General features: G+C 43.8%; 1 protein-coding gene across 3 annotated transcripts in view; it reads right to left on the bottom strand.

Annotated features, from left to right (window-relative positions):
- Positions 1–678: 678 nt before the first annotated feature.
- Positions 679–18,435, bottom strand: part of CDKL4 (cyclin dependent kinase like 4) — a 38,956-nt gene continuing 21,199 nt past the window's right edge. Inside the window, exons 5-11 of one of the 3 annotated variants that reach the window (XM_058667424.1) lie at positions 13,494–13,584; positions 10,667–10,864; positions 9,270–9,352; positions 7,476–7,532; positions 3,516–3,650; positions 1,183–1,307; positions 679–1,019 (exon numbers count right to left, since the gene is read on the bottom strand). In XM_058667424.1, the coding sequence (XP_058523407.1) occupies positions 1,206–1,307; positions 3,516–3,650; positions 7,476–7,532; positions 9,270–9,352; positions 10,667–10,864; positions 13,494–13,584 (666 nt within the window). In that variant the 3' untranslated portion in view covers positions 679–1,019; positions 1,183–1,205. Of the gene's footprint in view, positions 1,020–1,085; positions 1,308–3,515; positions 3,651–7,475; positions 7,533–9,269; positions 9,353–10,666; positions 10,865–13,493; positions 13,585–18,435 lie in introns of those variants that run through there. The other 2 variants (XM_058667423.1, XM_058667425.1) reach the window with 2 other exon arrangements.

Below are 18,435 nucleotides of genomic sequence, written 5' to 3'. Positions count from 1 at the left end.
AATAATTTTCCATCTGCTGGTTTATTCCCCAAACGGCTGCAACTGCTGGAGCTGAGCCGACCTGAAGCCAGGAGCCAGCAGCTTCTTCTGGATTTCCTGTGAGGGTGCACATGGCTCCTGGGCTGTGGGTGTAGGGTCCCAAGGCTGTGGGACATCCTCTACTGCTTTCTATGGGAAAGGGAGCAGCCAGGACATGAACCAGCACTCATATGGGATACTTTTGCTTGCAGGCAGAGGATTAGCCAGTTGAGCTTCGTGCTGGTTTGCAGCTATCTTTAAAAACAGAATTGTCGGGCCCAGCGGCGTGGCCTAGCGGCTAAAGTCCTCGCCTTGAACACCCCGGGATCCCATATGGGCGCCGGTTCTAATCCCGGCAGCTCCACTTCCCATCCAGCTCCCTGCTTGTGGCCTGGGAAAGCAGTTGAGGACGGCCTAAAGCCTTGGGACCCTGCACCCGCGTGGGAGACCCTGAAGAGGTTCCAGGTTCCCGGCTTTGGATCGGCGCGCATTGGCCCGTTGTGGCTCACTTGGGGAGTGAATCATCGGACGGAAGATCTTCCTCTCTGTCTCTCCTCCTCTGTATACCTGGCTGTAATAAAAAAAATGAATAAATCTTTAAAAAAAAAAAAACCAGAATTGTCTTTGTCTCATGAGAGAGCATTTAGAGAAACTAAAGGATAAACCCAGATGACCTTTCATGGTTCTCTTTCTTCATCAATGTAAAAACATGGAACAAAATGCCAGCATTACTCAACAGACCTGCTTACAAGAAGAGGGAATTAAAATGCAGGAACATAGTGTCATTCTCTACACAAGCAACAGCGAGGCAAGCTCTTTGGTATTGCTTTAAGGTACTTTGTGGTCTGTTGAAGCAAGGTGGCATATGTGAATCTTTTTCACAAAGCAAGGCAGAAGTCCACAAATTTCCAAAATAAATTGTCTCCGGAGGGGTTGCTAAGAGTGAAAATGTCTCCTTCAAATGTGCAGCTTCAGGCCTTACAGCATTTAAAGCAAATGTTCTAAAAGAGAAAATTGGCAAGGAGGAAGCCCGTGGAGAGGAATCAGCAAGGATCACGGCAAAGCAATTCTAGAAGGCATCTTCATTTTCATATGGCTAATTTGCATTTGAAACACTGAGAATCCCTATCTTGCTTGTACAAAAATGTGTACATATTAAATTACTTTGCACTTGAAAGAGCATTTTCCTAAATGTTTGGAAGATGATCCAATTTTAACTGGAGGACTTGTTTTCTTCCATCAGGTGTGGGGGAGATGTGGCATCCTGGTATGAGAGGCAACAGTTGATTCTAATAGCAGAACAAGATAAAAAAAATAAGAGAGTAAATTGAAACCAATTTCTATAGATACAGTTTGAGTTAAAGGTGGCTAAACAACAAGCAAAAGATATTATTACACCACGGTGTCAAAAAGATAGCCATTTTAAAATTAAGCTTGGTTATCTTTCTAAAAACTTGTGATCCCGTGAAACTTGAAAAGTAGCTTCTGCTGCTTGCTCTAGGATTCTCATGAGCTACTGTTACTTACTTCAATATTCCTTACAATTACTTACACAAATATTCCTGAGCATCAAGTCACTGTTTAAAAGATGCCCACTGGTTCTGAAGCCATAACTCTAGGAGTCTATATGCTACTTATTTCTAATTGTTAATAGCCAGGATATTAACATTGCAGCAAAGGTCTAACAAACCCTTACTGTTAACTCACGTATCCACCCTTGTTAAGATGACTCAGTATTAAAACAATTGTCACCCAGGCAGAATTCTAGAAGCTGGGATCTAGGCTGAAAGTCGAGTTCACACTGAATTCTAAGATCTTTCCGTAACTTTCCATTTGTTTTCTGGCATGGTAAAACGTCTAGGGAGAGATGTGTCCTCAGAAAAAGAGAACTTGAAAGGCATTTGATGTCTTCTTCCTGATCTTGCTTCCTAGGAACTTGACCTAGAGGAGAGAGCTGTTTAGGCCCCATCTCATGGTGGCTGAAGTGGGTAGGCCTATCACCCAATGTAGACAGGATGCCCTGAATGCAGGACAAAACAGCATTATGTAATCTTTGTAAATGAGCTGATCAAGCAGGTGGCTTATTTCTTTTCCTCTGGTTCTTCCTAGCTTTGCGGCGGCTTTCCGACTGGGATCAGAGAGGCTCTGAAGAGGGTAGGTGGCACAGACTTTGGAACCTAAATGAAGAGTAGCACCTGCCACCCTTGCAAGGTGAGTGTGGGCAAGCGAATCATCTGGGGCACCCAGAGGCAGGTGCGCAGGGACTCTGCTCTCCAGTGAATGGTGAGAAAGAGCTGAGATGTTTTTCAGGAGAAGGGTCCTTTGCAATTTTTAGTATATGTGCTGTTGAGGCGAGAACCAGGAGAAGGGGTACTTTCCCATACTACCTACATTGCACTTCAGATGGCTGCCTCAGTCTTATTTACACAAATCCTAATCTCTTTGCTTTTTATCTAAGCTGCATTGGGTTTGATTTGGAAATAATTAGCAATAAAAGGTAAAATAATAAATGTCATAATAAACATCTGGATACCTAGGAACCTTTGAACACAAGATATAATTTAATGTTTCATCTTGAATATAAATTGGCGTTTTCTCAATCAATAAACTTCTATTTTAACTATGAACCCTTCAGAAGAGAAAGATTGCTTTCCTTGCTTATGGAGGACAAGTTGATGAGAAGATAAAAAAAAACAAAACCTTACATTGCCAGTAGCAGAACAGGCAATTGGGGCTGGCAATGTGATGCCCAGGCAAAAGCAACACATGACAATTGTACGTCTCTGACACCACACTGCTTTATTAGTAAGCAATGTTCACCTATTTATTCATTAGAGAAGCATGGATTAGTACCTTCTATGTACCAGGTACTGGATTTACAAAATGAGGTTGAAAATCTAATCCCACACAAACCTCCTTCCATTGAATTTGTGCTTCCAAAATCTTCTAAAACTAAGGGAAGGAAGGAGAGTCTATCAAACTGCTCAACTAATGGTGACTACCGTGCTCTGTAATGCAAGCCCACTGTGGCACAGGATTTGGTTCCTAGTCAGCTGGTATCGTCCTTTGGTGTCTGGCAGAGCTTGTTCTTGGTTTCATGGGTTAAGCCGACATGGATAAAGAGACGGCAGAGTCATCCTTCCATTGGTGTGGGTCTGGACGCTGCAGCAAGGTACTGGGATTCTTTCATCACAGTGGCAAATTCAGTCCTGTCCTCATTAGGGTCCTATGGTGTAAAAGCTGGCAGGTGGCCGATCCAATCAGTGTAAAGAGTTGTGCAACAATTTGATTCAAATGCTTCTGGAATAAGATTTGCAACAACTCTGGGTGTTTTCATAGTTCTACGATTTTATTACATCAGTCATTAATGTCTACTCAGATGCAGACAACCAACCCAGGGTAAAGAAAGGGTCTTAGTGTCCACCTAGTCTCACTTTGAAAGGTGGAACAACCAAAGAATCCTGTTTATAGCATTTTTAACTTTCGAGTGGAAGTACCTGCTGACGTCTTCTGTTTCTTCCCTCGTTACGTGCTTTCCTTTTAATCTGTTCCTCTTGAACAGAATCAAAGTAGGAGCTCTCCAGGAGCTGGGCGCAGGTTAATCTGTCATTTGGATTCATCTTCAGACACCCCTTTGGATAATGAAGAAAGTAGACATTACAAGAAGGGTTTATTACTGTGCCCTCGAAATTTTGAATGGTAGCTGGATAAATACAAGTTTTAAAAACCTTCAAAAGTCTGTATGCTATCCGGTACTTAAAACTTATTAGTAATTAGAATAGTTCTTCTTTTGCTAGTTTGAATGCTTTGAAGATGAGATGCCTGGCCAACCAGTGTCTCACACTGGCTCAAGTGCTTCTCCCCAGGACATCTTTCCATCCCAGTGAAGGCAAAGCAGAAACCTGCAGGGGATAGCCATCTGGGAGCTTGTCAGCAATGCAAAGTCCTCCTCCAGCCCTGCCAAATCAAAGGCATTGGGAATGGGTGAGTGCCAGTGGTCTGTGCTTAACAAGCCCTCTGGGTGATGCTGATGCCCTTCGATCCAGTTTGAAAACCACCAGTGGCTTAAAGAGAAGGCTGAGGAAGTGTGAACTCCAGTGATCTGCATGGGGAGCAATGGAATATGGACTCATACAGGAATAATGAGAGACAACAAAGAGAAGATGGCCCTGTGGGCCTCTGTGTGTGAGCCCGTGGAAGCCGGTGGCTCAGCCACTGAGAACTGGGCTGGGAAGTGAGAGAGCAGCAGCCCAGGCACAACCCTGACAGTGGTTTCTGCCGAGGAGCTTTGATAGTCCCTGGCCAGAGAATGGGACAGGTTATCAGCAGCAGCCATATAACACGCAGGCACAGGTGAACCGACACTTCTGAAGACAGGCCAGTGTCACAGTTCTGGTTTGGAGGCAACAAGTGCTCAGCCAAGGGTGTTACCCAAGGTTGTCCCAGCTGTGGGCTGCTCTGTGGGGCCTGCTCCTAAGCCTGGCCTCCTCTGGTCTTTTAGATCCCTGACAACACTACCTCCCTCTAACCAGTCTCCCCTGCCTCTTGGAGTGGAAGCTGATGAGTGATATTCGAGGGACAGCACAGCCAGATTCACCTGTCCCTTCCCACCTACACCCAGTCACACTTACCCCCAACTAGAGATCCCTGCCTTTACCAACTCTAGTTGCCTCTAAACTTTAATATCTATAATCAGATGGTCTCTCTAAACTTTAATATCTATAATCAGATGGGAAGACTATTTTGAACACAAACCATGGCACTCTCTATGTCTTACCTCTCAATTAAAACATTTTTTTTTTAAAAAAGATTTATCTTCATTTTCCTGGAAGGCAGAGAAAGAGAGAGAGAGAGAGAGAGATGGCCACAAAGACTGATCTTCTATCTGACTGACTCCCCAAAAGCCCATAACAGATAGGGCTGGGCAAGGCCAGGAGCTCCAGCTAGGTCTCCCATGGGGGGTAGCAGCGCTTCAAGTCCTTAGACCATCACTTGTACCACTCATGGTGTGCATTAGCAGGAAGCTGGATCAGAAGCAGGGTAGGACAGAAACCCAGGCACCCTAACATGAGAGGCAGGCATCCCGAGCAGAGTCTTAGCTGCAGTTCCAAGCACTTGATCCTTTTCATAACTTCCTGGTTGCTGCCTCCATCATCCCATTCAAGTAGCTCCTTCTCAGACCCAGGGTCTCTACTTCTTACATGCAGAAGGAATTTTGAGTTTTCATTCTAGTTGTGTTAGACACGACTGACAATGTCCTCCTGCTTGAAACTCCTTGGCATCTCTGTTAGTTTACGTTGCTTCTGTCCACCCCTCAGCTGCTCCTTTTCAAACCTGAATTTGCCAGTTTACCTTCTTTTCCATTAACAGTTGGGTGGAACTCCTCAAGATTCAACTCTAGAGTCCTCATTTGTTTTCTTCATCTAGTCTCAGCATTTACCTGATCTCCCTGACACCCATGGCTTCAGTTACCAAGACTTGTCAGAGATTTCCGCAGCTGTAATTCTTGCCTCTGTACAACTGCTTATGGTGCTTCTTCTTAGTCTCAATGGCATTGTTAAGGGTTTAACTGTATCCCCTCAAAAGACTGTTCAAGTCCTGACTCCCAGTATTTCAGCAATGTGACCTTCTTTGGAAGTAAGGTCTCTGCAAACGTAGTTAAGATGAGGTCATAACAGGGTAGCATGCACCCCTAACACAATTATGACTGGTGTCCTTAAAAGAGAAAGGAGAAAAGGGTAAAAACAGAGAGAACATCATGTGGTGATGGAAGCAGAAATTGGAGTTACACTGTTACAAGCCAAGGAATTCTAACGGCTCCTAGAAGCTAGACAAGGCAAGGGAGAATCTTCACTGAGAAAACCAATGCCAGAAAACAGATACAACCACCATGACCTTCCATTAGCCTCTCCTTTACTCCCCAGAGACAGATAATAAAGACTCATCAGTTGTACTTAAAACATATATCCCTAACTCAGGCATGTTTACATGAGCTTCCAATCTACTGAAATCTAATTCATCACTAAACACCCATGGGCTTTTATATTACAGCCACGTTTACATTCTGAGATTGTTCATGCTGAGCTGCTCCATGGGGTATGGCCTGGGGCAATGCAAGCCGAGATCAGTTTAAGGAGCAGTGAGATGAATGGTGTGTGTGTGTGTGTGTGTGAGAGAGAGAGAGAGAGAGAGAGAGAGAGAGAGAGAGAGAGAGAGAGGGAGAGAGAGAGAGAGGTTGAGGATTTCATGTCTCTGCCTTCCTGGAGTTACAGCTTTCGGTACATTAAAAAGCAAAGGTAGTCTCAGAAGTACTCCCTGATTGAAGTGCTTCTATCCTAGGAAAGGTCTGGATGAGACAGGATATGAGAAATTCAGCCAGCAAAGTCCAAGCTTGTATCTTTTTCTGAAACTCCAATTTTCACAGAAAGCCCTCAAGTAGAATTTCTAATCATCTGTCACCTTTTTCGATGAGCAAACTAAACTGATCTAGGATAGTCATCAATATGGAGATGCATGGATAATAAAGAATAAAACTGTGATCTCTTTTGTACCCGATGAAGACCTGCCACACATTGGCCGCTGCAAGTACTGTCAATGGCCAACATTTCTACCTCCTGAGCAGGACTCTGGCCCAGTCCTGTTGGGTATTTACTGTTACAGTAGCCAGTACTTACTTATTGTTAAAGATATCCAACCACAATTAATTACAAAGTTTCTCTCATCTAACACGGGCTTCAGACCAGCCCAGCTCTGGCCATTGTGGCAATTTGGAAAAGTGAAACAGCAGATGAAAGATTTTCTTTTTCTCTCTCTTTCTCCCTGGTAACTCTGACTTTCAAGTTAAATAAATAAATCTTTGAAAAAAAAAAGACACAGATTGCAATGTCTCCATGCATAGAGATTCTGCTTCCATAGATTTGGAGCCAGGTACAGGAATCTGTATTTTTGAATAAGTGCCAGGCCATGCTGATGAGTAGCCATGTTTGGAAATGCTGTTGTAGAGAAATAAACTTAATTGATTGTTAAAGACAGATATTCTCATCCCCATTGACCAAATGGTTTTCCACAAACACTGTGGATGGAAGGACCACACTTAGCAGTGTGTCCTTGTGGGTCAAGCACGAATGGCAGGTGGATCATAGGTAAGTATCTTCTGATATTCTCATTGGAATTTGTCCTTTAATCATCTCTCTTGGGTTTGATGTTTGGGCTAGGTCTTCTGTCTGTATGGCTCTGACTCTGTTTGGCCTTCTATTAATTATAATGGATATGCTAGAATAATTCCTGCACAAACCATTGGTGCTCCTTTAGCTGTAATTGTTTTACAATTTCTAATAATTTTCAATGACTGTATTCTACTTCAGCATTAGTTGTCCTAATTCCCACTCCTCCCAGAACTACCACCTACAGCCATGATAATCTGCAGTCAACAACAGTTATAATTGATTCGTGAGTACCTTCATGAAGTTCAGAGCCACAGGATGAGCATAGGAGAACTTTTCCTCAAGAGTTTCCTGGACAACAAAGTGAAGGGTTTCAGTATTACATGATAACAAAGTAATGCATATTTTTATGTATTAGTACATACATACTAGTATATATTACTGGATACATAATATTAGAATATACATACATAGTATATATACCAGTCTATAGTAACACTTTAGGGTCAGAGTTGTACTGCCACTTTTAAAGACTTACACATTGCATCTTTATTTTTTTTTTTTAAAGATTTATTCATTTTATTACAGCCAGATATACACAGAGGAGGAGAGACAGAGAGGAAGATCTTCCATCCAATGATTCACTCCCCAAGTGAGCCACAACGGGCCAATGCGCGCCGATCCAAAGCCGGGAACCTGGAACCTCTTCCGGGTCTCCCACGCGGGTGCAGGGTCCCAATGCATTGGGCCGTCCTCAACTGCTTTCCCAGGCCACAAGCAGGGAGCTGGATGGGAAGTGGAGCTGCCTGGATTAGAACCGGCGCCCATATGGGATCCCGGGGCTTTCAAGGCGAGGACTTTAGCCGCTAGGCCACGCCGCCGGGCCCACATTGCACCTTTATATACTTTTACACTACAGGGTGAAGGTTCGAAAGGTGTTAAGACAGGAGTTCATTTCCTGAGGCGTTTTGACAGGGGCTGCATCAGTGTGGGCCCTCAACGCGCTCCTATGAAATCCTGCCACGTGGCCTGGTCTTTTTCTGAGCCTGTTTTGAGCCTTTCTGAGCACACACTGGGACCCATGTATAAGAGTCCTACAGAAATCAACAGAAACAACAGAATCATGGGAAGGGCAAGTTCTAACGTAATGGTACCATTCTGCTTATTTAGCTAGGCAGTGGATGACCATGAATTCGTTGCATTTTATTAATTAAACATATATACACATTATTGAGTAACCTTTGCCCTGATTTGATCTTTGACTTTAAAAAATTATTTAGGGTTTCTGACAAACAGAAGAAATCCAATATAATTAACAAGGTATTATTTGAAATAATTGATCTTAAATGTACAGCATCCAGAGACACTGGACCATCTGAACCTCCAATTGGGACGTGTCCTAACTCACAATCTAGCTTCCTAGATGTTTCCCTGTTCCTGTACCACCTGTCTTTTTCCCAATAGCCCTTTCTTTCTGTAGGCTGATTCCAGATCCTAGTGGGTCTAGCAGGGCACAGCCTGAACTCAGGCCACACTGAAGTACTGAATATCTGCAGAGAATAAGCGGGTCAGGCAGTCCCTGATGGGTTCAAGACTAAGGTGGAGTTCCGGCTGGGTACGGAGAGGATGGCTGTGCTCTGCAGCCTAAGGGACAACGCAAGGACCATTCTGCAGCATGATTGGCCTTCCACAGGAAAATATCAATCAGAGACAAAAGGGTTTTATCGATTTCCACTCTGTTTCACAAGTTGGAAAGACTTAAGTGGATGCATTCCTTCAAAATAAAGATTACTGTAAGTACTGTTGGTGACGATGTAATTATTTCAGGGAAAGTGAACCTAGCACTTTGCCCATAAGGGTTAAGGAATATGAGTGAGGCACAAAAATGCCTGCCTTTTGAAATCAGAATAGTGAAGACAGGCAGATAGGGAAAGCATTTTCTTGGCAGTTTTTTTTTTTAAATGCAGTTTCTTCAAAATGTCAGTATGTCCTAAGAAAACAGAAACCAAAAGTCTAAATGTTAAAAATGAAACAACTCCTTTTGAGACAGCAGCCATGCAAACAATACAGCACCCCAATGAGGCTCACCATGTCTTCCGGTTCAGGGATGCTGATGCCATGGAAAAACTGGTTACTTTTAAAGATTGATTGATGTCGTGGGATTAGTTTCCCTGTAAGATACAAACCGGCAAAATTCATGATGAAGGTGGTACCCCACAGTGAAGTGCAAGCCTGGCTGGTTTGTGAGGTGCATGACGGTTATTCGCCATGCTTCAAACTGCATCTCATCCAGCCACGGACAGTCTCACCACAGTGGCGGCCATGTCTTTGTCTCTACTGCACCTGTGGGGACAGCGCTGCTCAGGCAAGTTCCATAGCGTGGCCCAGAGCACACGGTGACTAAGAGACAGAGCAGAGATTTAAGCTTAGGTGGGACTAATGTCTTTCCACTGTACATTTCCAAAATGTACCAACAACACACACCAAAAACATGGCCTGCAGCCTCGCTCTACCCCATGTGTTCATGCAGTGTTGTCCAGGACAGGGCATCGTCCAGCAGCCAGCCAGGACAGCCAATTACTTCCGAGCGTGGAGGTTTCTCCTTCTTTGCACCCACAAAACTGGAGGGAAGCTGCAGCTGACCTTTGGGCTATACTTCATTTTCATCAGCTGGAGGTGAATAGATAATGACCGCCAAGCAAGCTGACACATGATTGAAAGGTCATGAAAAACACATGATTAGAAAAAACTAAATCTCAAGGCCCATTCCTGTTTCATTTTTAATTGGCTGTATGACTGCGTCAATCACGGAGGCTCCCTGAGTCTCAGTTTCCTCATGGATGAAATAAGTACAATAAAAATGGAAACTTTTTAAAAAAGATATATTTTACTTGAGAGTCAGTGTTAGAGAGAGAGAAGGATCTTCACCTGCTGGTTCTCTCTAAATGGCCACAATGGCCAGAGCTGAGCTGGTCAGAAGCCAGGAGCGTCTCCTAGCCCTCCCAAATGGGTTCACGCTCCCAAGTTCCTTTTGCATGACAACAGCAGAATGAAGTAGGCGAAACCCTATAGGCCTGCAAATCCTAAAACATTTATCATCTGGGCTTATAAAAACAATTTGCTGACCCAGATATAGAGTTCACAGTGGACAGAAATTGCATTTGGTCAAGTATCTCTTAGATAAAGCTCTAGGCAGCTGACTCATACCCATATCTCTGTCTCAGCCGTCCAAGGAAAGTAAATGTATAGTTTAGTCCATGGCTAACTGACCCTTTTTGGAAAAATATTTGAAAAGTCACTAAAAGCAGTTAAGACTATGTATTGGGAAAAGGACTGGGCTTTGGCTACAATCCCAAACCAGATCAAGAGTCCAAAGTAATATATATAAACAAGCAATAAAGTCCTTGTTTGGGTTTGCATTATAACAGGTATGCAAATACTATAACCATTTAGCAAGCCTGTAAGCCACAGAATGCAACTCATACCCAGTGTTCTGATGATCAGATAAAGTTGGTCCACATCTGATTTTCCTGGCCAGAGTGGCTGGCCTGTCAGGAGCTCTGCAAAAACACAACCGATGGCCCACACGTCCACTGAAGAACCATACTGGGTATCACCCACGAGAAGTTCAGGGGCTCGGTACCATCTGGTAGCAACGTAATCAGTGTAGGCATCTCCTGGAGCTGCAAATCATCCATCAGATCAGGTGAGTCACATTCTCCCGACAGGTGAACCTGCGAACTTCACTCCCAAGGGCCGGGCAGGCATTCAGCTTTCAGTGGTTCTCGGGACAGCATGGATGTCTGACAAAGCGGGGATCTGAGTGGACAGCTATGCTCTGCACTACGAAGGTGAAGTCAGCTTTCAGTGGCTCTCGGGACAGCATGGATGTCTGACAAAGCGGGGCTCTGAGTGGACAGCTATGCTCTGCACTACGAAGGTGAAGTCAGCTTTCGAGAGCTCTCTCAGTAGTTCACATCTACACCACCATGCACACAGGGAGGAAATGAGTTTTCTTGTAGCCGTAACTTCGAGTTTAGACCAACTATTGTTTCTTGCCATATTGTTAGCACAGTGTTTATTAAGGATTAAACTGTGTTTTCCCAAAAGACAGGTCTGAATTCCTAGCTAGGTTAGGGTGGAGCCTCAATTCAGTGACTGGTGCCCTCCCAAGGAGGTGATGCAGCTTGGTCTCTGGAGGAGCTGGTCCACTGTTTCCTGCAGCATTTTGTCATTTCACATTCTCACCAAAGATGCCTGAGGGCTCCACTTTCTACACGTAGTCATCAACAGTTGTTATTTAGTTCTTTTTGTGTGCCTTTTTTTTTTCCTAATAGCTGTCCTAATGGGTTTTGATTTGCATTTCGGTTAGTGACACTGGGCATCTTCATTTGTTTATTGACCAAGAGAGGTGTCTTCTATTCTGCGGTTCACTTTTCAAATGGCCACAATGGCTAGGGCTGGGCTAAGTAAAAGCCAAGAGCCTGGAAGCCAAGAGCCTGTGTCTCCCACAAGTGTGACATGGGCCCAAGCAGTGGCACCATCATCCACTGCTCCCCGAGCTGAACCAGAAGTGTAACAGCCAGGACTTGACCTGGCACCCATATGGGATACTGATGCTACAGTTGGGTCTCGTCCTCTATGCCACAATGCTGGTCCTGTAACTGGAATTTCTGAGGGTTCACCACCCAGACACTTTTGGGGTATTCATGCCATCAGAACTTCCAAGACTAATGACCAAGACTAAGCTGCTGAACTCAGCTTCAAGATTCTTCATTCAGAGAGACCGAGTTTAAGATTACAGAACGCTCAGCAGGAAAGCCAGAACACATATTCATTTAAAAAAAAAATCAAATGCAAGTATTTTCAGCAGTGCTGCTGGCTAACAAGGAAAAATTCCTCAAAGGAATCTAATGTTTGTGTTCTGAAGGTAATGACTTATATATGTAAGATTTTAAAAAATTTCCTTTTCATAGCAAATTGGGTGTTTTTTGGTGTATTAGATCAATGTCCAGGGGGGAAAAACCCCAAATCTCCAACTCCGCATCATTGGGTAGGGGATTATTCTCCACCTCATTTCCTAAGCATAGGGGTTACATTTCAGCCATTTGCTCTGTGTTTCCTGGCTAGCTGAGATTTTACCATGTAGGTAAGCTACCTTTTTACTTCCTTGTACACCCACGTTTCCCTTCTCACTCATCACCTCCTAAACATTTTCTGACACCACTGAACATTCTGCAAGCACCCATGCTGATGGGGGCCTCTTCTTTCATGATACGGATGCACTGTGGAGCTATCTTCCTAACTCACAGATTCGTTCCCAGCATTTGTGTGTCTCTCTCCAGCCCGATTATCATCAAGATCTCGCTCTCTTACAACCCCAAGCAGAGTGGCCTCAAAAAGACTTCATCAGTTTTTATTCTTTTTTTTTTTTTTTTTTTTTTTTTTTTTTTTTTTAAAGATTTATTTTATTTTTATTACAAAGTCAGATATACTGAGAGGAGGAGAGATAGAGAGGAAGTGGAGCGCCGGGATTAGAACCAGCGGCCATATGGGATCAAGGCAAGGACCCTAGCCACTAGGCCACGCTGCCGAGCCCCATCAGTTTTTATTCTTGCCCAGCTCTCCCAAATGCACTGCCACATCTCCTGGGTGTGAATCACAGCAGGACACGGGCTGTGCACCGTCTCATGCGGTAGCATGGATGTTGCTAGCATGCCTGCGGCACAGTGCTGGATTCGGGGAGAGTCCGTTACTGGCACCCATGCCCTTTCAGTACCTCTGTGCCTGGGATGGTTTCCTTTCGCTTAGCATTGTCTCTGTGCCTTCTCTGTCATCTCTAGTTTACCCTTCTAGTGCCATTAGTTCCATGAAGTTTTCTTCCCTCCCCACCCCCAGCTCCTCTCACTCTCACTGACATCCCCCTCCGGGGAACTGGCTGCAACAGTCACTTGAGTACTTTCATCCTGCCAACTATCTCATACTATTCTCTTGTTTCTGCTACTTCGGATGGTAAGTGCGTGGAGATCGGAAATGCATCTTGCAATTCCTTTCCTCTCCTGCGGGATACGGTGCGCAGAGGTGCCATCCAACCCATTCTAGCTGAACAGAATGGGGTTGAAGTGCGCTACTACAAGTAATGCCCTGACCACAAGTCTAAAGGGAGATTTTCCTTCTTGAATAACAATAGCACAATACTTAGCACACATTCAACATCTAAAGTAATAATTTAAATTATAGCAGTTTACAATCATCACAAATGGATAAAGCTAACAAAAAAAGAGAAAAAGAAAAAAGATTGCTGCCACTCACTCAGAATTCGTGCAAAGCCGAAGTCACAGATCTTGATTATTCCTTGCTTAGTGATTAAAATATTCTCAGGTTTCACATCTCTGTGAATACACTGCAAAACAATATTTGCTTATTTTCCTGAGACACCAAAATGACAAAAAATTAAACACTGTCTGTTTAAATGTTTGATAAACATAGCCTGTGAGATAAAAAACAAATGAGTTTCATTTTTGTAAGACAACTTAAATTGGTAATTCAATTTAAATAGGCAAATATATCTTATCAAAAAAGTCCAAGTGTTATATTACTGAAGAATTGAAAAAAAATCATACTTGAAAATTGTATTAATTTCTTTAAGGTAGGAAGGATCACACAGTCATTTCTTTTGCTTTCTACTGGATCCTGTTTGATCTCCAAGATATAAACCCTAAATGACATAGGACTCTGAGTAAGAACTGATGCCAGTTAGGATTCAGACACAATAACTCCCATCGATCTGAGAAGCTAGAGAAGCATTTAATTGATAACAAAAGCCCAAATCCACCTCTAGGGAGAGTGACCCTGTTATTTATCTTCTGGGTTGGGACAGTCCAGCGTGCAAGGGTGCTAACAGTGGCCCCCACGACAACAGGCCGGAAGTGGAACTGCGCAGGGTGAGCTGGGATGCAGAGTCCGTCACCTGCCTGCTGCAGCGTGCTCACATCTCACCATTGAGGAGTGGCTTTCCAGGTGTGGGGCTGCTGTGAGGAGACACCCTATGCCCTGCTCTGCAGGATGCTATCTTTCCAGTTTATCTACCCCTCCTCCTCTGCAAAAGAGGAAAATAATAACAATTTCCTGCTCCCTCCAGCCCTCAGAGCTCTGGCCTTTTGAAGGCATTTCCATATGTATTGTTCCAACCTTGAAATAATTCTGTGATTGCAGGAGCCTGAAGGTACTTCCGCATGTATTATTTCATCCTTGCAACAATTCTGTGATTGCAGGAGCCTGCTTTCCTCTGTCTGGAACAAGTGTACCGAGTCAAACCCTCTCTGCTCTCTGTACTTGTCAGATCTTCCAGTACCCCTGCCAAGCACACAGTTTTGAAAAAAAATTTCTTTGCTTCTATACCAGCTATCTAGGAAGAGGGAAGACTGGACTGTAAGTTTATTTTAGGTACTAGTAAGGGAACCTGGATCAATTACTGCCAACTGTTTTACAATGTATATGAGCAGCAGTTAAAAGAAACATCTGTAAGCCTCTTAAGAGCCTTATGGCTTTAGATAATAATTTTTGAAAAGTGTAATTTTAAAATATAACTCCTACAAGTACTTGTGATTCCACTGGAGCAAGTTATGTACATCAAATGAGTCTGTATAAAATTTCAAAATTTCTAGAATGGAGAAAATGGCCTGACAAATAAGCGGAATTACATTGATACTTTTCAGTCTACTCAAATACTTTTGGGTCTAATGCAAATCCTTGTGAAATTTATCACATTTATTTTTAACTAAAAAAATATAAAGGGAGATGCAATATTGACATGTGCCAAAGAATAGAAGCTTTTATTTTTGTAGGTACAGATAAGCTATTAATAAAGGATAGAATACTGTATAAAGATAAAGGGAGTAAAGAACAATTGAAGCAGTAAGACACAGAGCTTAAAGGAAGAGCTGTACTCAGACACCCAGCCCTCATTGTCTCACCACAAAACCACATGTACGTCGAACTCTGCAAAGATCATTTTGCACCAAAGAACATGTAAGTCAGTGTAGCAGAAGGATTTCAAGAAAGTTGGGTTTCACACTTAGTTTTTGGCAAACACTGCTAAGGCTGGGTATAGTGACTGATGTAGCATCATTTTTATTTGGCTCTAAAGTTGGCTTCAAGAAGAGGTATCCATGGTGTTTTAAATGTGACCTACTTCAAGTTTAAGAGTCATTTCAAAAACCTCCCACACCAGCAGTTTTGCTTCTTATGCACTGACTAAACAACGGTGTTGTGGGCCCGTAGTGTAGTATCCGCGGGTTAAACTAGTGTCTGAGATGGCGGCGTTTCATATGGACACTGCTGGCTGGAGTGTCACCTGTTCTGTTTCTAGTCCAGTTCCCTGCAGCCAAAGATGGCCCAGACCTTGGGTCCCTGTACCCACACTGGAGACCCATATGAAGTCCAACTTACTCTTATCTTGAAGAAACCACTGCTTGTCTGCACCAGTTTTTAAAATGTATCCTTTCCCTGCTGCCCTTTATCCTATTCTGAGTTTGCCAACATATGTCTTGTACTCATTCTCATTTCATTTAGGAAATTTGCTGTGTTAGTAAAAATCCCTGAAACCAAGTGGTGTCAGAAGTGCTGTGTCGGTAAGTGAGGGGCCACTCGCATCAACCCTCCTGCGCTGCACGGCAGTCAAGGCAGACCTGCCCTGAAATGTGCTTTAAGCAGTATGACCAGGGCTTCCTGCCAGCCATGCTTCCTGGTTCTCCCTTGAATAAATTCCTTATCATTGTGTCCCAGTATAGACTAAGCCTGAGACAGCACCTTGCACGCTGCAGCAGGAGACCAAGCTGACTCGTTCAAACCAGAGTGCTTTACCACCCGTCCTGCATAGGCCCTGCTACTGGTCGTCCTTCCCCGCTGTGCTTGGCAGGACTGTGTTCATTCTTTCAGCTGTGTGCGTGTGCCTCTGATGATGTGAAGCCCCTGCTCCCTGTCCACATGACCCTAGTCTAAACTCTTCCACTTGGGAATTCAGCTCCCATTTGTGGTGCCCCCTTGTTGGCGGGCTCTACATTCCCAACCCAATTTCCTGCAAATGTGCCTGAGTGACAGAGATGGCTCTAGTACTTGGGTTCCTGTCACCCATTGAGGGAATTTCCAGTTCCTGGCTTCCAAGTGATCTAGCCCTGGCCATTATGGGCATCTGAGGAATGAACTAGGAGATGAAACTTCTCTGTTTCTCAATCTTCCCTTCCCCCTCTGCCTCTTAAACGAGCAAATCTGCCTTAAAAACCAAACAAACAAAAAACAAAACAAAAAAACCCAGAAATCTTTAAAAGCAATCACAAATCTTTTGGCAACCATAGGAGAACTCTGATCCTTCCTAAAGCAACTACCTCTGTGGAAAGCAACAGACATGGATTCAATTCAGCATCATATTGACCAAGAAGGGGACAGTCAATGTGCACCATGAGAAATGTTCTGTGTGTTGTGAATAGCATCCCTGGGCCATGCACAGGGAATAGAAGCTTTTGGTTTGTTTTAACAAAATCCTCACTGACTCTCCTACAATGAACCACCATTTTGTATTTTCTTTTCCAGCAACCCTAGACTATTATGGTAGACATGTGGCTGGCAGCAAAACTGCCCAGATGGCCGTCTGCAGTGTGCCTTGGCATTTCTTCATCTAGGCACAAACTCAAAAGCCTTACGTACTCTGCAGAGCTGTCATCACAGCCAAAGCACCCAGGAGCCAACTTGAAGAAGCTCCCATTGGTCTAATTAATGGGATAAATTCAGCATCAGAGGGAACAGGGACATCCAAGGATTGAACACTTCATGCACACAGAATCCGTGCTCACAAGGATGCCCTTCCCTCCAAATCTCTTATGGTTCAGTGCTGGAGGTCACCGACATCCAACCCATCACTCCGAGCAGTGACGAATAAAGCACCGTGTCTTTATCTTATTGTTTTTAACAGCAACCAGAGTTTATGAGGTTAATTTCTTTCTCATGCAATTCCAATTAGTATATGCAGAATGAACAATACAAGAGAAAATGACCATCTTTTACCCTTAAGAAATCCTGGATACAGGCAACAGTCATCACCACAGAGATGACTCCCCTTCAGGGAGACGGCCAACAGAGCTCATGCTGGGATCACCCAGCCCACCTACTCGGCTGGAACCTGACCAACAGTGGGACAAAGAGCCACCATATGCCTCCTGTTGGTGCTGCAACCAGGAGGTTACAGCTCCACATAGGAGGAACTTTCTGAAAAAACTCAACTGTGACGTAAAGTCTCTGAGTAACAACTCTCAGGAAATGTGGGTGAAACACCCAATTGTGTTATACACCAGGAGTGAGCCATCAGATCATTTGTATAACCCAGGGTGTGCAAAGCGTGGCTCTTGGGTCAGCAACGTCAGCATTTCCTCAGGGAAATCAGAAATGCAGGTTCTTTGGTTCTGCCCAGACCTATTGATCAAATCAGAAACGTGGGTGTGGGGTAGGCAGGGGACAGCAAGCTCCTGGTGATCCTTACGCAGACTCTAGTTTGAATTCCAGGTGCTGAGGAACTTCTTGGATATTTACAACCATTTGGACATAGCATTCAAGGGCCACACAAAAGTACTAACTTAAACATTAGCCTGCTGTAGGTTTGCTGAGCTCTGCCTGTGTGTGCTTGGCAGGATCAGATCCAATGGTTCTCTGGGTCTTACATCGCCCATGGGCCAGACTTTTCCCAACAGTAACAGTATAGAAAATGGAATCAGGGCTCGGCAGCGTGGCCTAGTGGCTAAGGTCCTCACCTTGATCCCATATGGCTGCTGGTTCTAATCCCGGCAGCTCCACTTCCTCTCTATCTCTCCTCCTCTCAGTATATCTGACTTTGTAATAAAAATAAAACAAATCTTAAAAAAAAAAAAAAAGAAAGAAAGAAAATGGAATCAAAACATTTCTCCCATGCCTCCGGGGAGGGGGAGACTGTTACAGAATAAAAAACATAAGAGGGATAATTTAAAGAACCAAGTATCACGACACATCTGACCTGAAAACTTACTTTAACCTAGTTTGATATGGAGGAAGATGGTTGTGGTGTGATGGTCATGGGGGAAGAATGGGCAGGCAGAAAGGGAAGTGGAGGGGGAATCTTTATACCTACAAAAACATATTATGGAAAATAACAATAAAAATTTTTAAAAAAGTAGTCATTAGTAATACAGCAGCAGGTGGCATTAAGTTTATACAAACTTTTAATTCA

This window comes from Ochotona princeps, chromosome 8, assembly GCF_030435755.1.
Source record: "Ochotona princeps isolate mOchPri1 chromosome 8, mOchPri1.hap1, whole genome shotgun sequence".
In the NCBI taxonomy this organism is placed as follows: Eukaryota; Metazoa; Chordata; class Mammalia; order Lagomorpha; family Ochotonidae; genus Ochotona; species Ochotona princeps.
The sequence above is the reverse complement of the archived record's forward strand: the minus strand, read 5'-3'. Positions and strand labels throughout refer to the sequence as shown.